We start from the raw sequence: 15,461 nt of genomic DNA on the forward strand, positions 1-15,461 counted from the left end.
TTTTTTTACCAGTAATTTTTATTAATTTAGCACGCAATTCAGTGCGTAAAATAAGCTTCTAAGTGGAAAAATAAGCGAATGTTAGCGGATAATTGTGTAGGCTAGAACTTTTTCTCCTAGTCATCTGGATACAAGACGAGACCAATCAATCCCAGAGCGTTCGATGCTGGTGCTTCGCTGAGCTCACAGGACCAGTGCGTTTGGGAAACAAAGCCTTGCTTAGATGACAGAGAAACAATCGGGTATTTTTTTTTAATAAACAAAGCAAAAGTGTATATAACGGTTCAAAATGTTGACGTCAGTAAGATTTTTTTAATGAAATTAATATTTTTATTCAACAAGGAGCAATGCATTCAACTGATCAAAAGTGACAGTCAAGGGTTTTTCACTGTTAAAAAAAAACTACTTCATAAATGCTGTTCTTTTTAAACTTTGTTCATCAAATAATTCTGCATCATGGTTTCCACAAAAAATATGAAACTGTTTTCAACATTGATAATAATAAGAAATGTTTCCTGAGCTGTAAATCAGCATATTAAAATGAATTATCATCATGACTGGAGTAATGATGCCGAAAATTCAGCTTTGATCACTTGAATAAATTACAGTTTAGTATGACATAGAAAACAGATAGCCTATGTTAAATTGTAATATTACAGATTTTACTGTATTTTTGATCAAATAAATGCAGAAGAGAATAAAAAATCTTACAGACCCCAAACTTTTAAACAGTAGGCTAGTGTACAATAGTACTTTTACTATAATTAGGGTAGTTTTGTAAAAGTCACTGACTAATAATTACAGGCGAGTTGAGAGCACAAATCACAAAATATTTAGTAGTCATGAAAACGTATTCAGATTTAGCATATTAATGATGCATTCACCTCATAAATCATGACACACTGCTCTAGCACAGGAAAGTGCATAAGTTCAAGTGCATGCTTTTAAAACGAAAAAGTATAGGTATCGGTATCGATATCGGCGATACTGGCCCTGTATTTACTTGGTATCGGATCGATACCGAAATTTGGAGTATCGCCCACCTCTACTAACTTGTGCTCTTGAAACTCAGAGGCGGTGAGAGAGAAAGGGGGGCGGGGGCGGGGGCGGGGGTGGGGGGGTCAAAGGAGCCGTTTTATTGGTTGGCACCTAGCCAATGAAATGGGACTTCGATGATGTCACGAAACCCGCGTGCACTGAAACGCTAACATGGCTTAATGCATTAGACTGATATTAAAGTCGGCATGAAATCAAATTTGACAAATCTTCTTTTTATATGTAATATTGTAGTGTTTATTATAAATGATTTATCTGTGCACTTCATTATTTTTTAAAAATTCATTTACCCTTATAATCTTTAATCAAATACATTACCCTTCCCTCCCCCCTCGAAACGACCTCTTTTCTCTTTCGGTCACGTGCCATGGCGAAAGGGTGCGGCCAGAGCCGATGAGGGTGCGGCTATCGGTGTCTGTCTCGTTTTGAGTCAAGTCAAGTTATCAGTCAAGTTCACCCTCGAGAGCATCTCGAAGTGTCCGAATGGTAGGCTATCTATCTTATCTAAATCTAGTTATTTACTTATCGGACACGTCGAGATGCTCTCGATGGTGAACTTGACTGATAACTTGACTTGACTCATCTTGGTTCGCTGGAGGCTCATATAAATATGGGCTGATTCCTGCCTGAAAATTTAGCTGCTCGTCCTCGTTCTCGTCGCCGGGCTCCTCAATAAAAAATCCTTCATGGGAGAGTAACGGTGGGGAGTCCGGTGGAGAGAAATCCTACACAACTGAATGTAAACTGGCATTCAAATCTGCCTCCATTTTGTTTGCAACGCCCAACCTCCAGCGATCCAATCAATTCCCGAAGGACGAAATCAAGCCCCGCCCTACATTTTTTTTCTAATTTCAGAAGCCGTTTCACTCGGATATACGTCACAACAAGGAAAAAATGACAATCTCAACTTCCGTTTCATGCCGACTTTAAAAGAAATAAACGATATTATCAAACTCAGTAAACACAATGCTAATAATGCATACTACAGAAAAGCAGATGAGCACAGAATATGAACGCAACGCGTTTAATTGAGACAGTGGTATTAAAAGACCAAACTCAGGAAACACCATACAAACAAAGCACACAGAAAAGCAATTGAGCACAGAAGATGAACGCAACGCGTTTAATTGTACGTTTTCCTCCCATAGAAAACCAAGAAAACGCTTAATGAGGCTTAATGGACCAACAGTTATAAAATAAAATAAACAATAACAAAAAAACACATAATTCGTTACATTATTAATAAAACACAGGCAAGTTTATTTGCACTGAACACACATTTGCTTTCTTTTGTCATATTCTGTGCTCATCTGCTTTTCTGTAGTATGCATTATTAGCATTGTGTTTCCTGAGTTTGATAATATCGTTTATTTCTTTTAATATCAGTCTAATAATGCATTAAGCCATGTTAGCGTTTCAGTGCACGGGGGTTTCGTGACATCATCGAAGTCCCATTTCATTGGCTAGGTGCCAACCAATAAAACGGCTCCTTTGACCCCCCCACCCCCGCCCCCCTTTCTCTCTCACCGCCTCTGAGTTTCAAGTGCACAAGTTAGTTTTGCACCTGATTAATCGCGAAAAGAGTAGCAAAAGTCAAGGCGCGAAATTTGAAATTGCAGTGACAGATTTGATAAGTTGCAAGTGCCTAATTGAGGTAGTACCGCGAATGTGAATGTAAGATTAAACGCAAAATATATATTACAAGTTTGTGTCTGTCGTTGTATTTCTGTGAATGACATTTTACACATTTGTGTCTACTTGTCTGCAGCTTCAGATTCAGAATACAGGTTTGTGACTATTGTATGCGAGTGCAAATTTCAACATTCAACTTCAGATTTTTATTTTACAGGTTTTCACATTGGAGCTGTGAGTGTAAATGTTCATGTACAAGTACCAATATTTATTGTACAAGTTCTCAAATTCACATCTACGTGCTCTCGAGTTTTGCTACTATTTTACCTTCATAGTTTCAGTCATTGTGAGTCACGTATCGTAGCAACGATGACGACAAGTGACAACAGCGGGAAATGTAAAAATGACTGCCTCCGAGCAGCGAAAGAGAAGAGAGCACACACATATACATACAGGTGTTGTATTGCTTGAATGCAGTATTTGAGTGCAATATTTTATATTTTCTTTATTAGCTGTTTTTTTATGTATTATTGTTTTGCACTGGAAAGAAAGTTAACTATAATGGAAGTATAATTATATAAAGATATTTGCACTACTCTTCCTTAAAATGTTGTCTAATTAAATTTAAAAAAATATTATTTTTTTGCACTGGAAAGAACATTCTATTGAATAAGTTCGCACAAGGCTACAGAAAACTGGTGTGTTTATTTTTCTTCAAATGCAGTCTGAGCCGAAGAGTTTTGAATGATATATTTTGTATTTGTTTAAGTTAAAAATAAAACGTATTATAAACTAAACAAATCCATGGTTCTTTTTTGGCAAAATGATCATGATAGCCTTTATATTTCACTTCTATGTGGTTCAGTCTAGTACGTTATATTGATTAGGCCTACTTTGCTATTCTATAAATATATAGGCCTAATAAGTTGTATTATAATATGCTATAATGTATGAAATATATTTATCTAAATGTATCAATTAGTTTCCTGAAGTCATCATTTCAGGGGTTATTTGTGGAGTGTTGTGGGGTGTTGTGTTGTGGAGTGTTGTGTTGTGGGGTGTTGTGTTGTGGAGTGTTGTGTTGTGGAGTGTTGTGGGGTGTTGTGTTGTGGAGTGTTGTGGGGTGTTGTGTTGTGGAGTGTTGTGGGGTGTTGTGTTGTGGGGTGTTGTGTTGTGGAGTGTTGTGGGGTGTTGTGTTGTGGAGTGTAGTGTGTTGTGGAGTGTGTGTTGTGGGGTGTTGTGTTGTGGGGTGTTGTGGAGTGTTGTGTTGTGGAGTGTTGTGGAGTGTAGTGTGTTGTGGAGTGTTGTGTTGTGGAGTGTTGTGGAGTGTAGTGTGTTGTGGAGTGTTGTGTTGTGGGGTGTTGTGTTGTGGGGTGTTGTGGAGTGTTGTGTTGTGGGGTGTTGTGTTGTGGAGTGTTGTGGGGTGTTGTGTTGTGGAGTGTTGTGTTGTGGAGGGTTGTGTTGTGTTGTGGAGTGTTGTGTTGTGGGGTGTTGTGGAGTGTTGTGTTGTGGGGTGTTGTGGAGTGTTGTGGGGTGTTGTGTTGTGGAGTGTTGTGTTGTCGAGTGGAGTGTTGTGTTGTGGAGTGTTGTGTTGTGGAGTGTTGTGGGGTGTTGTGGAGTGTTGTGTTGTGGAGTGTTGTGTTGTGTTGTGGAGTGGAGTGTTGTGGAGTGTGTGTGTTGTGGAGTGTTGTGTTGTGGGGTGTTGTGGAGTGGAGTGTTGTGTTGTGGAGTGTTGTGTTGTGTTGTGGAGTGTTGTGGAGTGTAGTATGTTGTGGAGTGTTGTGGAGTGGAGTGTTGTGGAGTGGAGTGTTTTGGAGTGGAGTGTTGTGTTGTGGAGTGTTTTGTTGTGGAGTGGAGTGTTGTGGAGTGGAGTGTTGTGGAGTGTTGTGGGGTGTTGTGTTGTGGAGTGTTGTGGAGTGGAGTGTTGTGTTGTGGAGTGTTGTGGGGTGTTGTGTTGTGGAGTGGAGTGTGTTGTGGAGTGTTGTGTTGTGGAGTGTTGTGGACTGTAGTGTGTTGTGGAGTGTTGTGTTGTGTTGTGGAGTGTTGTGGAGTGTGTGTGTGTGTTGTGGAGTGTTGTGTGTTGTGGAGTGTAGTGTGTTGTGGAGTGTTGTGTTGTGGAGTGGAGTGTTGTGGAGTGTTGTGTTGTGTTGTTGAGTGTTGTGTTGTGGAGTGTGTGTGTTGTGTTGTGGAGTGTGTGTGTTGTGGAGTGTTGTGTGTTGTGGAGTGTTGTGTTGTGGAGTGTTGTGATGTGTGTTGTGGAGTGTAGTGTGTTGTGGAGTGTGTTGTGGAGTGTGTTGTGGGGTGTTGTGTTGTGGAGTGTTGTGGGGTGTTGTGTTGTGGAGTGTAGTGTGTTGTGGAGTGTGTGTTGTGGGGTGTTGTGTTGTGGGGTGTTGTGAAGTGTTGTGTTGTGGAGTGTTGTGGAGTGTAGTGTGTTGTGGAGTGTTGTGGAGTGTAGTGTGTTGTGTTGTGGGGTGTTGTGTTGTGGGGTGTTGTGGAGTGTTGTGTTGTGGGGTGTTGTGTTGTGGAGTGTTGTGGGGTGTTGTGTTGTGGAGTGTTGTGTTGTGGAGTGTTGTGTTGTGGAGGGTTGTGTTGTGTTGTGGAGTGTTGTGTTGTGGGGTGTTGTGGAGTGTTGTGTTGTGGGGTGTTGTGGGGTGTTGTGTTGTGGAGTGTTGTGTTGTGGGGTGTTGTGTTGTGGAGTGTTGTGGGGTGTTGTGTTGTGGAGTGTTGTGTTGTGGGGTGTTGTGGAGTGTTGTGGGGTGTTGTGATGTGGAGTGGAGTGTTGTGTTGTGGAGTGTTGTGTTGTGGAGTGGAGTGTTGTGTTGTGGAGTGTTGTGTTGTGGGGTGTTGTGGAGTGTTGTGTTGTGTTGTGTTGTGTTGTGTTGTGTTGTGTTGTGTTGTGGAGTGTTGTGTTGTGGAGTGGAGTGGAGTGTTGTGGAGTGTGTGTGTTGTGGAGTGTTGTGTTGTGGGGTGTTGTGGAGTGGAGTGTTGTGTTGTGGAGTGTAGTATGTTGTGGAGTGTTGTGGAGTGGAGTGTTGTGGAGTGGAGTGTTGTGTTGTGGAGTGTTTTGTTGTGGAGTGTTGTGGAGTGGAGTGTTGTGTTGTGGAGTGGAGTGTTGTGGGGTGTTGTGTTGTGGAGTGTTGTGGGGTGTTGTGGAGTGGAGTGTTGTGTTGTGGAGTGTTGTGGGGTGTTGTGGAGTGTTGTGTTGTGGAGTGTTGTGGAGTGTAGTGTGTTGTGGAGTGTTGTGGAGTGTTGTGGACTGTAGTGTGTTGTGGAGTGTTGTGTTGTGGAGTGTTGTGGAGTGTGTGTGTGTTGTGGAGTGTTGTGTGTTGTGGAGTGTAGTGTGTTGTGGAGTGTTGTGTTGTGGAGTGGAGTGTTGTGGAGTGTTGTGTTGTTGAGTGTTGTGTTGTGGAGTGTGTGTGTTGTGTTGTGTTGTGGAGTGTGTGTGTTGTGGAGTGTTGTGTGTTGTGGAGTGTTGTGTTGTGGAGTGTTGTGTTGTGGAGTGTTGTGTGTTGTGGAGTGTAGTGTGTTGTGGAGTGTTGTGTTGTGGAGTGTGTGTGTTGTGTGTTGTGGAGTGTAGTGTGTTGTGGAGTGTTGTGTTGTGGAGTGTTGTGTGTTGTGGAGTGGAGTGTGTTGTGGAGTGTTGTGGAGTGTGTGTGTTGTGGAGTGTGTGTGTGTTGTGGAGTGTTGTGTTGTGGAGTGTTGTGTGTTGTGGAGTGTAGTGTGTTGTGGAGTGTTGTGTTGTGGAGTGTAGTGTGTTGTGGAGTGTAGTGTGTTGTGGAGTGTTGTGGAGTGTGTGTGTGTGTGTGTGTGTGTGTGTGTGTGTGTGTGTGTGTGTGTGTGTGTGTGTGTGTGTGTGTGTGTGTGTGTGTGTGTGTGTGTGTGTGTGTGTGTGTGTTGTGGAGTGTGTGTGTTGTGGAGTGTTGTGTTGTGGAGTGTGTGTGTGTTGTGGAGTGTGTGTGTTGTGGAGTGTTGTGGAGTGTGTGTGTTGTGGAGTGTTGTGGAGTGTAGTGTGTTGTGGAGTGTTGTGTTGTGTTGTTGAGTGTTGTGTTGTGGAGTGTTGTGTGTTGTGGAGTGTAGTGTGTTGTGGAGTGTGTGTGTTGTGGAGTGTGTGTGTTGTGGAGTGTTGTGTGTTGTGGAGTGTTGTGGAGTGTAGTGTGTTGTGGAGTGTTGTGTTGTGGAGTGTAGTGTGTTGTGGAGTGTTGTGGAGTGTGTGTGTTGTGGAGTGTTGTGTGTTGTGGAGTGTAGTGTGTTGTGGAGTGTTGTGTTGTGGAGTGTTGTGGAGTGTGTGTGTTGTGGAGTGTTGTGTTGTGTTGTGTGTTGTGGAGTGTAGTGTGTTGTGGAGTGTTGTGGAGTGTAGTGTGTTGTGGAGTGTTGTGTTGTGGAGTGTGTGTGTGTGTGTGTGTGTGTGTGTGTGTGTGTGTGTGTGTGTGTGTGTGTGTTGTGGAGTGTGTGTGTTGTGGAGTGTTGTGTTGTGGAGTGTGTGTGTGTTGTGGAGTGTTGTGGAGTGTGTGTGTTGTGGAGTGTTGTGGAGTGTAGTGTGTTGTGGAGTGTTGTGTTGTTGAGTGTTGTGTTGTGGAGTGTTGTGGAGTGTGTGTGTGTGTGTGTGTGTGTGTGTGTGTGTGTGTGTGTGTGTGTGTGTGTGTGTGTGTGTGTGTGTGTTGTGTTGTGGAGTGTGTGTGTGTTGTGGAGTGTTGTGTGTGTGTGTGTGTGTGTTGTGGAGTGTTGTGTGTTGTGGAGTGTTGTGTTGTGGAGTGTGTTCTGGAGTGTGTTGTGGAGTGAAGTGTAGTGTGTTGTGGAGTGTTGTGTGTAGTGGAGTGTTGTGGAGTGTGTGTTGTGGAGTGTGTGTGTTGTGGAGTGTTGTGGAGTGTGTGTGTTGTGGAGTGTGTGAGTGTGTGTGTGTGTGTGTGTGTGTGTGTGTGTGTGTGTGTGTGTGTGTGTGTGTGTGTGTGTGTGTGTGTATGTGTGTTGTGGAGTGTGTTGTGGAGTGTTGTGTTGTGGAGTGTGTGTGTGTTCTGAAGTGTGTTGTGGAGTGTTGTGTTGTGTGTGCTTTGTGGAGTGTTGTGGAGTGTTGTGTGTGTGTGTGTTGTGGAGTGTGTTGTGGAGTGTTGTGGAGTGTTGTGTGTTGTGGAGTGTTGTGTTGTGGAGTGTGTGTGTGTTCTGGAGTGTGTTGTGGAGTGTTGTGTTGTGTGTGTGTGTTGTGGAGTGTTGTGTGTTGTGGAGTGTGTTCTGGAGTGTTGTGTGTGTGTTGTGGAGTGTGTGTGTTGTGGAGTGTTGTGGAGTGTTGTGGAGTGTGTTGTGGAGTGTTGTGTTGTGGAGTGTGTGTGTGTGTGTTGTGGAGTGTGTTCTGGAGTGTGTTGTGGAGTGTTGTGTGTAGTGGAGTGTTGTGTGTTGTGGAGTGTGTGTGTTGTGGAGTGTTGTGGAGTGTGTGTGTTGTGGAGTGTGTGTGTGTGTGTGTGTGTGTGTGTGTGTGTGTGTGTGTGTGTGTGTGTGTGTGTGTGTGTGTGTGTGTGTGTTGTGGAGTGTTGTGTTGTGGAGTGTGTGTGTGTTCTGAAGTGTGTTGTGGAGTGTTGTGTTGTGTGTGCTTTGTGGAGTGTTGTGTGTGTGTTGTGGAGTGTTGTGTGTGTGTGTTGTGGAGTGTGTTGTGGAGTGTTGTGTGTTGTGGAGTGTTGTGTTGTGGAGTGTGTGTGTGTTCTGGAGTGTGTTGTGGAGTGTTGTGTTGTGTGTGTGTGTTGTGGAGTGTTGTGTGTTGTGGAGTGTGTTCTGGAGTGTTGTGTGTGTGTTGTGGAGTGTGTGTGTTGTGGAGTGTTGTGGAGTGTTGTGGAGTGTGTTGTGGAGTGTTGTGTTGTGGAGTGTGTGTGTGTGTGTGTGTGTTGTGGAGTGTGTTCTGGAGTGTGTTGTGGAGTGTAGTGTGTTGTGGAGTGTTGTGTGTAGTGGAGTGTTGTGTGTTGTGGAGTGTGTGTGTTGTGGAGTGTTGTGGAGTGTGTGTGTTGTGGAGTGTGTGTGTGTGTGTGTGTGTGTGTGTGTGTGTGTGTGTGTTGTGGAGTGTTGTGTTGTGGAGTGTGTGTGTGTTCTGAAGTGTGTTGTGGAGTGTTGTGTTGTGTGTGCTTTGTGGAGTGTTGTGTGTGTGTGTGTGTGTGTGTGTGTGTGTGTGTGTGTGTGTGTGTGTGTGTGTTGTGGAGTGTTGTGTTGTGGAGTGTGTGTGTGTTGTGGAGTGTTGTGTTGTGGAGTGTGTGTGTGTGTTCTGGAGTGTGTTGTGGAGTGTTGTGTTGTGTGTGTTGTGGAGTGTTGTGTGTTGTGGAGTGTGTTCTGGAGTGTTGTGTGTGTGTTGTGGAGTGTGTGTGTTGTGGAGTGTTGTGTGTTGTGGAGTGTGTTCTGGAGTGTTGTGTGTGTGTTGTGGAGTGTTGTGGTGTGTGTGTGTTGTGGAGTGCGTGTGTTATGGAATGTTGTGTTGTAGAGTGTGTTGTGTTGTGGAGTGTGTGTGTTGTGGAATGTTGTGTTGTAGAGTGTGTGTGTTGTGGAGTGTGTGTGTTGTAGAGTGTGTGTGTTGTGGAGTGTAGTCTAAACTACAGTATTGTACTCTTGTAGAGAGTGTGTGTGTTGTGGAGTGTGTGTGTTCAGTATAAATATATGAAAACTAGTTAGTAATGTAATCTATTCCAACACATTTTAGGTAATATAATGAACATTATAGACATTCTGGGAACCAGAGACAGAAGTGGCAGATATTAAAATGATAAATTAAATTATTTAGTATATCTCTCGCTCACACACACACTCTCTAACAGACAGTGTGTGTAATATAATCAGACTACTTTTTGATTATGGATTCCTTTGACTACTTTTAGCAAACTTATATAGATTTGAACAGGATAATCTACTACTATAGAGACATAAGAATAAGAGAACATAACAATTGTGTTGGAGATGTGTCATCACCTAAATTAAGCGCATTAAACATTACAAGCCGGTGTTTGTGAAGGAACTGCAGGTTTGGAAGTTCATGAAAAGTTAATAAAGCATAAATGTGTACAATTTAAAAATGAAGATATACTGTGCGAGTGTGTGTGTGTTTGTAAGCGTGTGTGTGTGTTTGTAAGCGTGTTTGTAAGTGTGTGTGTGTTTGTAAGTGTGTGAGCGTGTTTGTGAGTAAGCGTGTGTTTTTAAGTGTGTGTTTGTGAGTGTGTTTGTAAGTGTGTGTGTTTGTAAGTGTGTGAGTGTGTTTGTGAGTAAGCGTGTGTTTGTAAGTGTGTGTGTTTGTGAGTGAGTGTGTTTGTGAGTAAGTGCGTGTGTTTGTAAGTGTTTGTAAGTGTGTGTGTGTTTGTGAGTGTTTGTAAGTGTGTGTGTGTGTTTGTGAGTGAGTGTGTTTGTAAGTGTGTGAGTGTGTGCGTGTTTGTGAGTAAGTGTGTGTGTTTGTAAGTGTGTGAGTGTTTGAGTAAGCGTGTGTTTGTAAGTGTGTTTGTGAGTGAGTGTGTTTGTAAGTGTGTGTGAGTGTGTTTGTAAGTGTGTTTGTGAGTAAGCGTGTGTTTGTAAGTGTGTGTGAGTGTTTGTAAGTGTGAGTGTGTTTGTAAGTGTGTTTGTGAGTAAGCGTGTGTGTTTAAGTGTGTTTGTGAGTGAGTTTGTGAGTGTGTTTGTGAGTGAGTGTGTGTGTTTGTGAGTAAGTGTAAGTGTGTTTGTAAGTGTGTTTGTGAGTAAGCGTGTGTGTTTAAGTGTGTGTGTTTGTGAGTGAGTGTTTGTGAGTGAGTGAGTTTGTGAGTAAGTGTGTGTTTGTGAGTAAGTGCGTTTGCTGTGGCCTCTTGTGTAATAAAAAAAAGAATATTTCAAAGAAAAAACTGAGAATGAATTATGAATATTTACTGCTATTTTGTGTACATTAAGTAATAATGTAACCAATAAAAAAGTAACTAGTCTCAATTATGACTATTATAAAATGTAATATTGAACTACAATATAATTTTTATAATCTGATTATGTAATCCAGCTGTTTAACACACATCTTATATGAATCTCACACTTATCGCACTGACGTCCTGTATCCTACAGTCACACTATAAACCCTCAAGATGTTTGAGGTAGAAGTGTAGGCAAACATGTTTCAGATACTGTAGAGCAGAGACTCCAACACTCAGTCGACAGAAGAGTTGTGTTTGATGCGTCTTTAATAGAAAACAGTGAAGCGCTTTTACAAGCTAACACACTTCCAGACAGAGCTAGCGTGTTTAGCTAGTTTTAAATAGCATATTTACAAGCAACAGATTCAGTGTAACAACAGAGAATGATGAGCCCTTGCTGGACGAGAACGGGAGGATGAATCAGTGAAAGAGTTTAACAGTGCAGACGATCTCCAGTGTTCCACACGCCGGATCAGAACCTACTCCTGGGCTTTAGCTTTGCTCCTGCGGTTCTTGGCGGATCGAACTTCCTCCATGAGATCTGTGAGATATTTGATTTCCCGACTGATGGATTCTGCCTTCTCCGCCAGCTCGCGGTTCCTCTTCTCCAGGTCGGCGCACTCGTGGGACAGAACCTCCTGCTCGACCCGCTTCTTCTGCCGGTACCGGGTCGCTGCCGTTTTGTTCTGCTCCATCTTCTTCAGCTTCTTCTCCACCACTTTAGGAGCGCCGGGACCGGCCTTCACTCGGCCTGTGACCACTGGATCCGGGTCGGTTCTGGAGTAGGGTTTGGTTCTGGAGGATCCTGGGGGTTTCGGATCTGGTTGGTGAGTCGGGGATTCGGACACTGAGATTCCACTATCGCTATCGGATGAATCGTCGGCGCTGCTCGCCTCCTCTTTCGGACTCAGAACCACTATGATGTGAGATGGACTCAGACTTAGCATGATCCCGGGAGTCGGAAGCACGGATACTTCACTTCCCAGATCTAACGTGTCGGCGGGATCAGGCTCGGATTTGATCTCGGCGGGTGTTTCCGATGGTTCTGGGATGGGGAGGTCGAGGGTCAGCGGCAGGTCCAGATCTGAGGAGCAGAACGGGAGGGAATCCAGGTCCAGATCCATATCAGTATCCAGACAGGCCAGCAGATCTTCAGGAGAACTGGGCGGCTCGTCTGAGTCACATGACCCGATCAGAGAATCCAGGTCAAAGTCACTCAGGTCTAATTTTTCTGTCATCCAATCCATGCCGGAAAACACATCGCCTGTTGGAGGGAGAGAGAGAAGGAAGAGGGAGAGCGAGAGAGAGAGATTATTTTAATATCATCAGGAGACTACTAGTTTTCAGTAATATTGTGAATTTATTTATATTTTAGTTTAAGTTAAAACTTTAAAAGTTTCTGCCATTTTTATTAGATTTAATAATATGTCTAGTTTTTATGAATTCATATTTCAGTCTTAGTCAAGATAAACTGCATGAAAATCACAAAATCAAATGAGGTGCTTTTTTGCATATTAATGTGATGCATTTTAAAGTTTCCAGTGTGTGTGCGCAGTGAAGTCACCCAGTGTGTTTGTGTGTGCATGTGTGTAGTGATCTTGTCTAGTGTGTGTGCAGTGAAGTCCTCCAGTGTTCATGTGTGTGCGAGGTGAAGTCGTCTACAGTGTGTGTGCAGGAAGCCGTTAGTGAAGCCATCCAATATATGTGTAGTGAAGTTACCCAGTGTGTATTTGTGCGTGCAGTTAAGTCATCCAGAGTGTGTGTGTGTGCGTGCAGTGAAGTCGCCCAGAGTGTGTGTGCGTGCAGTGAAGTCGCCCAGAGTGTGTGTGTGCGTGCGCAGTGAAGTCGCCCAGTGTGTGTGTGAAGTCACCCAGTGTGTGTGTGTGTGTGTGTGTGTGTGTAGTGAAGTCATCACCTTTACTCTGCTCTGGAGTCCAGGAGAGCGCCTGCAGATCTTTACACCCTACAGAAGCGTGAGGAGAGGGAGAGAGGGGCGAGAGACATGAGGAAGAGGAGAGGGGTGAGGAAGACCCCGCAGAGAGAGAGCGCTCCTCGTCTTCGTCCAGCAGGGGCCCGAAGTGGTCAGCCGTCAGAGATGAGGGCCCCAGGATCAGGGCCTCCACGCTCGTCTGAGACATGGCAGATGCTCAGAGTGTGATGATGATGGTGAAGCTGAAGGGGTTCGAGTGAGTGTGTGTGTGTGTACGCTGTGGTTATGCTGTCTACAGCAGCAGAGCTGAGGGTGGAGGACACGAGAGACCTGAAACACAGCAAACATCAGGGCATTAGAGACGCAACCACACACACACACATCTCACTGTAGAGGGAATGAGACACAGACTCCTTCAACATTTCTCACATTATCAGTTTATTCGCTATAGTTTAGAAAATGGTAATACAATATGACAATAACAATAAGGTTTTGTCCGTCCTTCTGTTAGACTGTCTCACACATGAATTATGTTGAATATCTGTCAGCTGTTAAATTTAACTACACAATTAGATAATACCAGTTTAGCTCAACCAATCACCAAGCAGTGCTTCATTTTGTTCACTCTGTGTGTGATGAACATGATCAGGTCAAAGTGTCAGAATCATTATTGCTGGTATTCATTGTATGAAGAATGTTTGGGTATAATATGTCAGTTTATTTTGATTCTTACAAGATGAACTAGTGTCCTCCACACACTAGTAAAAAAAAGATATAAAATATGAAATTTGGTGACTGAATTTTTGGTTTGACTGTATTTGATTTGAGTGTAAATTATGTTTTAAGCTTATAGGCCAAGAACCTTATGAGTATTATAGTGATTTTGAGAATGGACAATATCTGGAGGGAGAAGACCGCATTCACACTATTAATCGTTGTCACAAATAAAGTTCAATGGAAACAGGTTTCCACATGCATCAACTCATAAGAGTTCATTATTTTTTATTTAAACGTTGCATATTTTAATATAGTACTGTGAACTCAGTGGATGAACGCAGGCGTTTCTCAAAGATTAACACCCAAAGACCATGAAAGTTTTTTTTTTTTTAAGTAGAACTGGTTCTCAGTGCCCAACCCTTGCTGGAGGGAAGATTTAACGTGACAAAAACTGGCCATTTATTTCTTAAAGGAAATAAAATGTTCCTAATCTTAACCAGTTGTGATTACCAGCACCATAAACCAGTTTATCCAGTCTCTAAACCGCATGAACCAGTTTATCCAGTCTCTAAACTGCCTTAAGGGATTCAAGCTTAGCCCATTAAAAAACTCCCTACAGCCGACACACACATTTACTGCCAACACACACATCTACTTCCCTAATATTTACCAACCCTAAAATCCTCCTACTTAGAACTATATTTACCACAGTTAGTAAATCGCCTCTAGGCGGGAATTTCCCCGCCCTTCCCTACAACATTTCCTAATATGGTCATAAGAACGGTAAACCCCGCCCCCTGGTTCCTGCAAATGACGTGTCCCTGACGACCTCGCGCCATTTCCAGCACTCACTATGGGGCCGCGGTCACGCGGAAAGAGCGCGCGCGCGCCATTTTGTGGTGCCACGTTGCCGTTAAAAAAGTCCGATTGTTTATTTTATGGATTAGCGCGTGTCAGTCTGTCAAAACAAGACGGACGAATCAAAACAAACAAAGATCGCTCAAAAACAGACTATATAAAGATCGCTCGAAAACAGACTATACTCAGCAACACAGTGTTAAAATCGTCAAACTGGGTTAGTTTAACAAATTCAACAGATTTTCAAAAGTTGGACGAGTTTATGCAAATCCGTATTATTACACCACTACATCAAACGTCAAAAGATGAGATATACTTACGCCATTTTGCCAAAAAGAGCCAGTGCACTTGACCTCTGCACTGCCGGATTTGCCGCCGCGTATGTAGCCGCTGCACGCCGCTAAACTGCCATGATTCCCGCGGGAGAGAGAGCTGTGTGCGGAGAGACTGGAGCGCGAGAGAGAGAAAACGTGGAAGTGGCAGCGCTTCCGGTTATATACTCACACATCACACCCACACTGTGACCTTCCGCCGCACACAATCTCCTCGTGTCACTCCGCCTGTATCTGGATGCTGATTGGTTTATGAGCCTGTACATCTAGCAAACAAATAGTACCTAAATTTTAACGTTCTCTTTTTTTTTCTTTTTTTTTTTGTTAAATTACAGACAAGTACAATGCAACAAAAAACAAGACAAATACAAGGCATTGTAAATACAGTTCAGAATGTATAAAACAAAGAATAACAACAACGACTAAAGTATAAAATGAAAATGTATTATTAACGTTCTCATGGTAGATCATGTCCCTGGTGAAAATAAATAAATGCTAAGTATACTTGCAGCCAGACTAATTGTCAGTATACTTCAAGTGTGTTAATGATTAGTTAACTTGAAGTGTGCTATTTTGAAACAACTAATATTGTACTTATATTTTAGTTGTAATTGAATTGTAGTAAAGCATAACTTCAAGTGTATTTAGTGTACTTTTGTGTACTAAATTGGACCAACTTCAAGTATAGGCCTACTTAGTATAAGTATATGACTGTGAAGGGACTAATTAGCCTACACGCTTAATTAGTGATATTAAAGTGTACTTTATCTGTGTTACAATTACATTACAAATTCATTACGAGTGTCTTCGAAACATACAAGGAATATACCATAAGTGTATTTATATATATTTTTTGCGTTTTTGCCTTTTATGAGGACAGTAGCTAGACATGAAGTGAGAGAGAGAGAGAGAGAGAGTTGAGTGTGTGTCTGTAAATGTGTGTGTGTGTGTGTGTGTGTGTGTGTGTGTGTGTGTGTGTGTGTGTGTGTGTGTCGAAGCTCTCGATGCGCATGTCGGTGCACTTTCACGAGGCTGCCGTGGTGTGAT

The 15,461-nt window shown here is 42.9% G+C and overlaps 1 protein-coding gene across 1 annotated transcript; it reads right to left on the reverse strand.

The window, feature by feature from the left end:
- Window positions 1–10,826: 10,826 nt before the first annotated feature.
- On the reverse strand, window positions 10,827–14,562 carry atf4a (activating transcription factor 4a). Its single transcript, XM_082190354.1, has 3 exons — window positions 14,403–14,562; window positions 12,493–12,837; window positions 10,827–11,841 (listed from the first exon to the last, which is right to left on the reverse strand). The coding sequence occupies exons 2-3, from the start codon at window positions 12,713–12,715 to the stop codon at window positions 11,057–11,059; spliced, it is 1,008 nt and encodes a 335-aa protein (XP_082046480.1). The 5' UTR covers window positions 12,716–12,837; window positions 14,403–14,562; the 3' UTR covers window positions 10,827–11,056.
- Window positions 14,563–15,461: the final 899 nt, after the last annotated feature.

The sequence above is a fragment of the Leuciscus leuciscus genome (genome assembly GCF_965113295.1).
Source record: "Leuciscus leuciscus genome assembly, chromosome: 14".
NCBI classification, from domain to species: domain Eukaryota; kingdom Metazoa; phylum Chordata; class Actinopteri; order Cypriniformes; family Leuciscidae; genus Leuciscus; species Leuciscus leuciscus.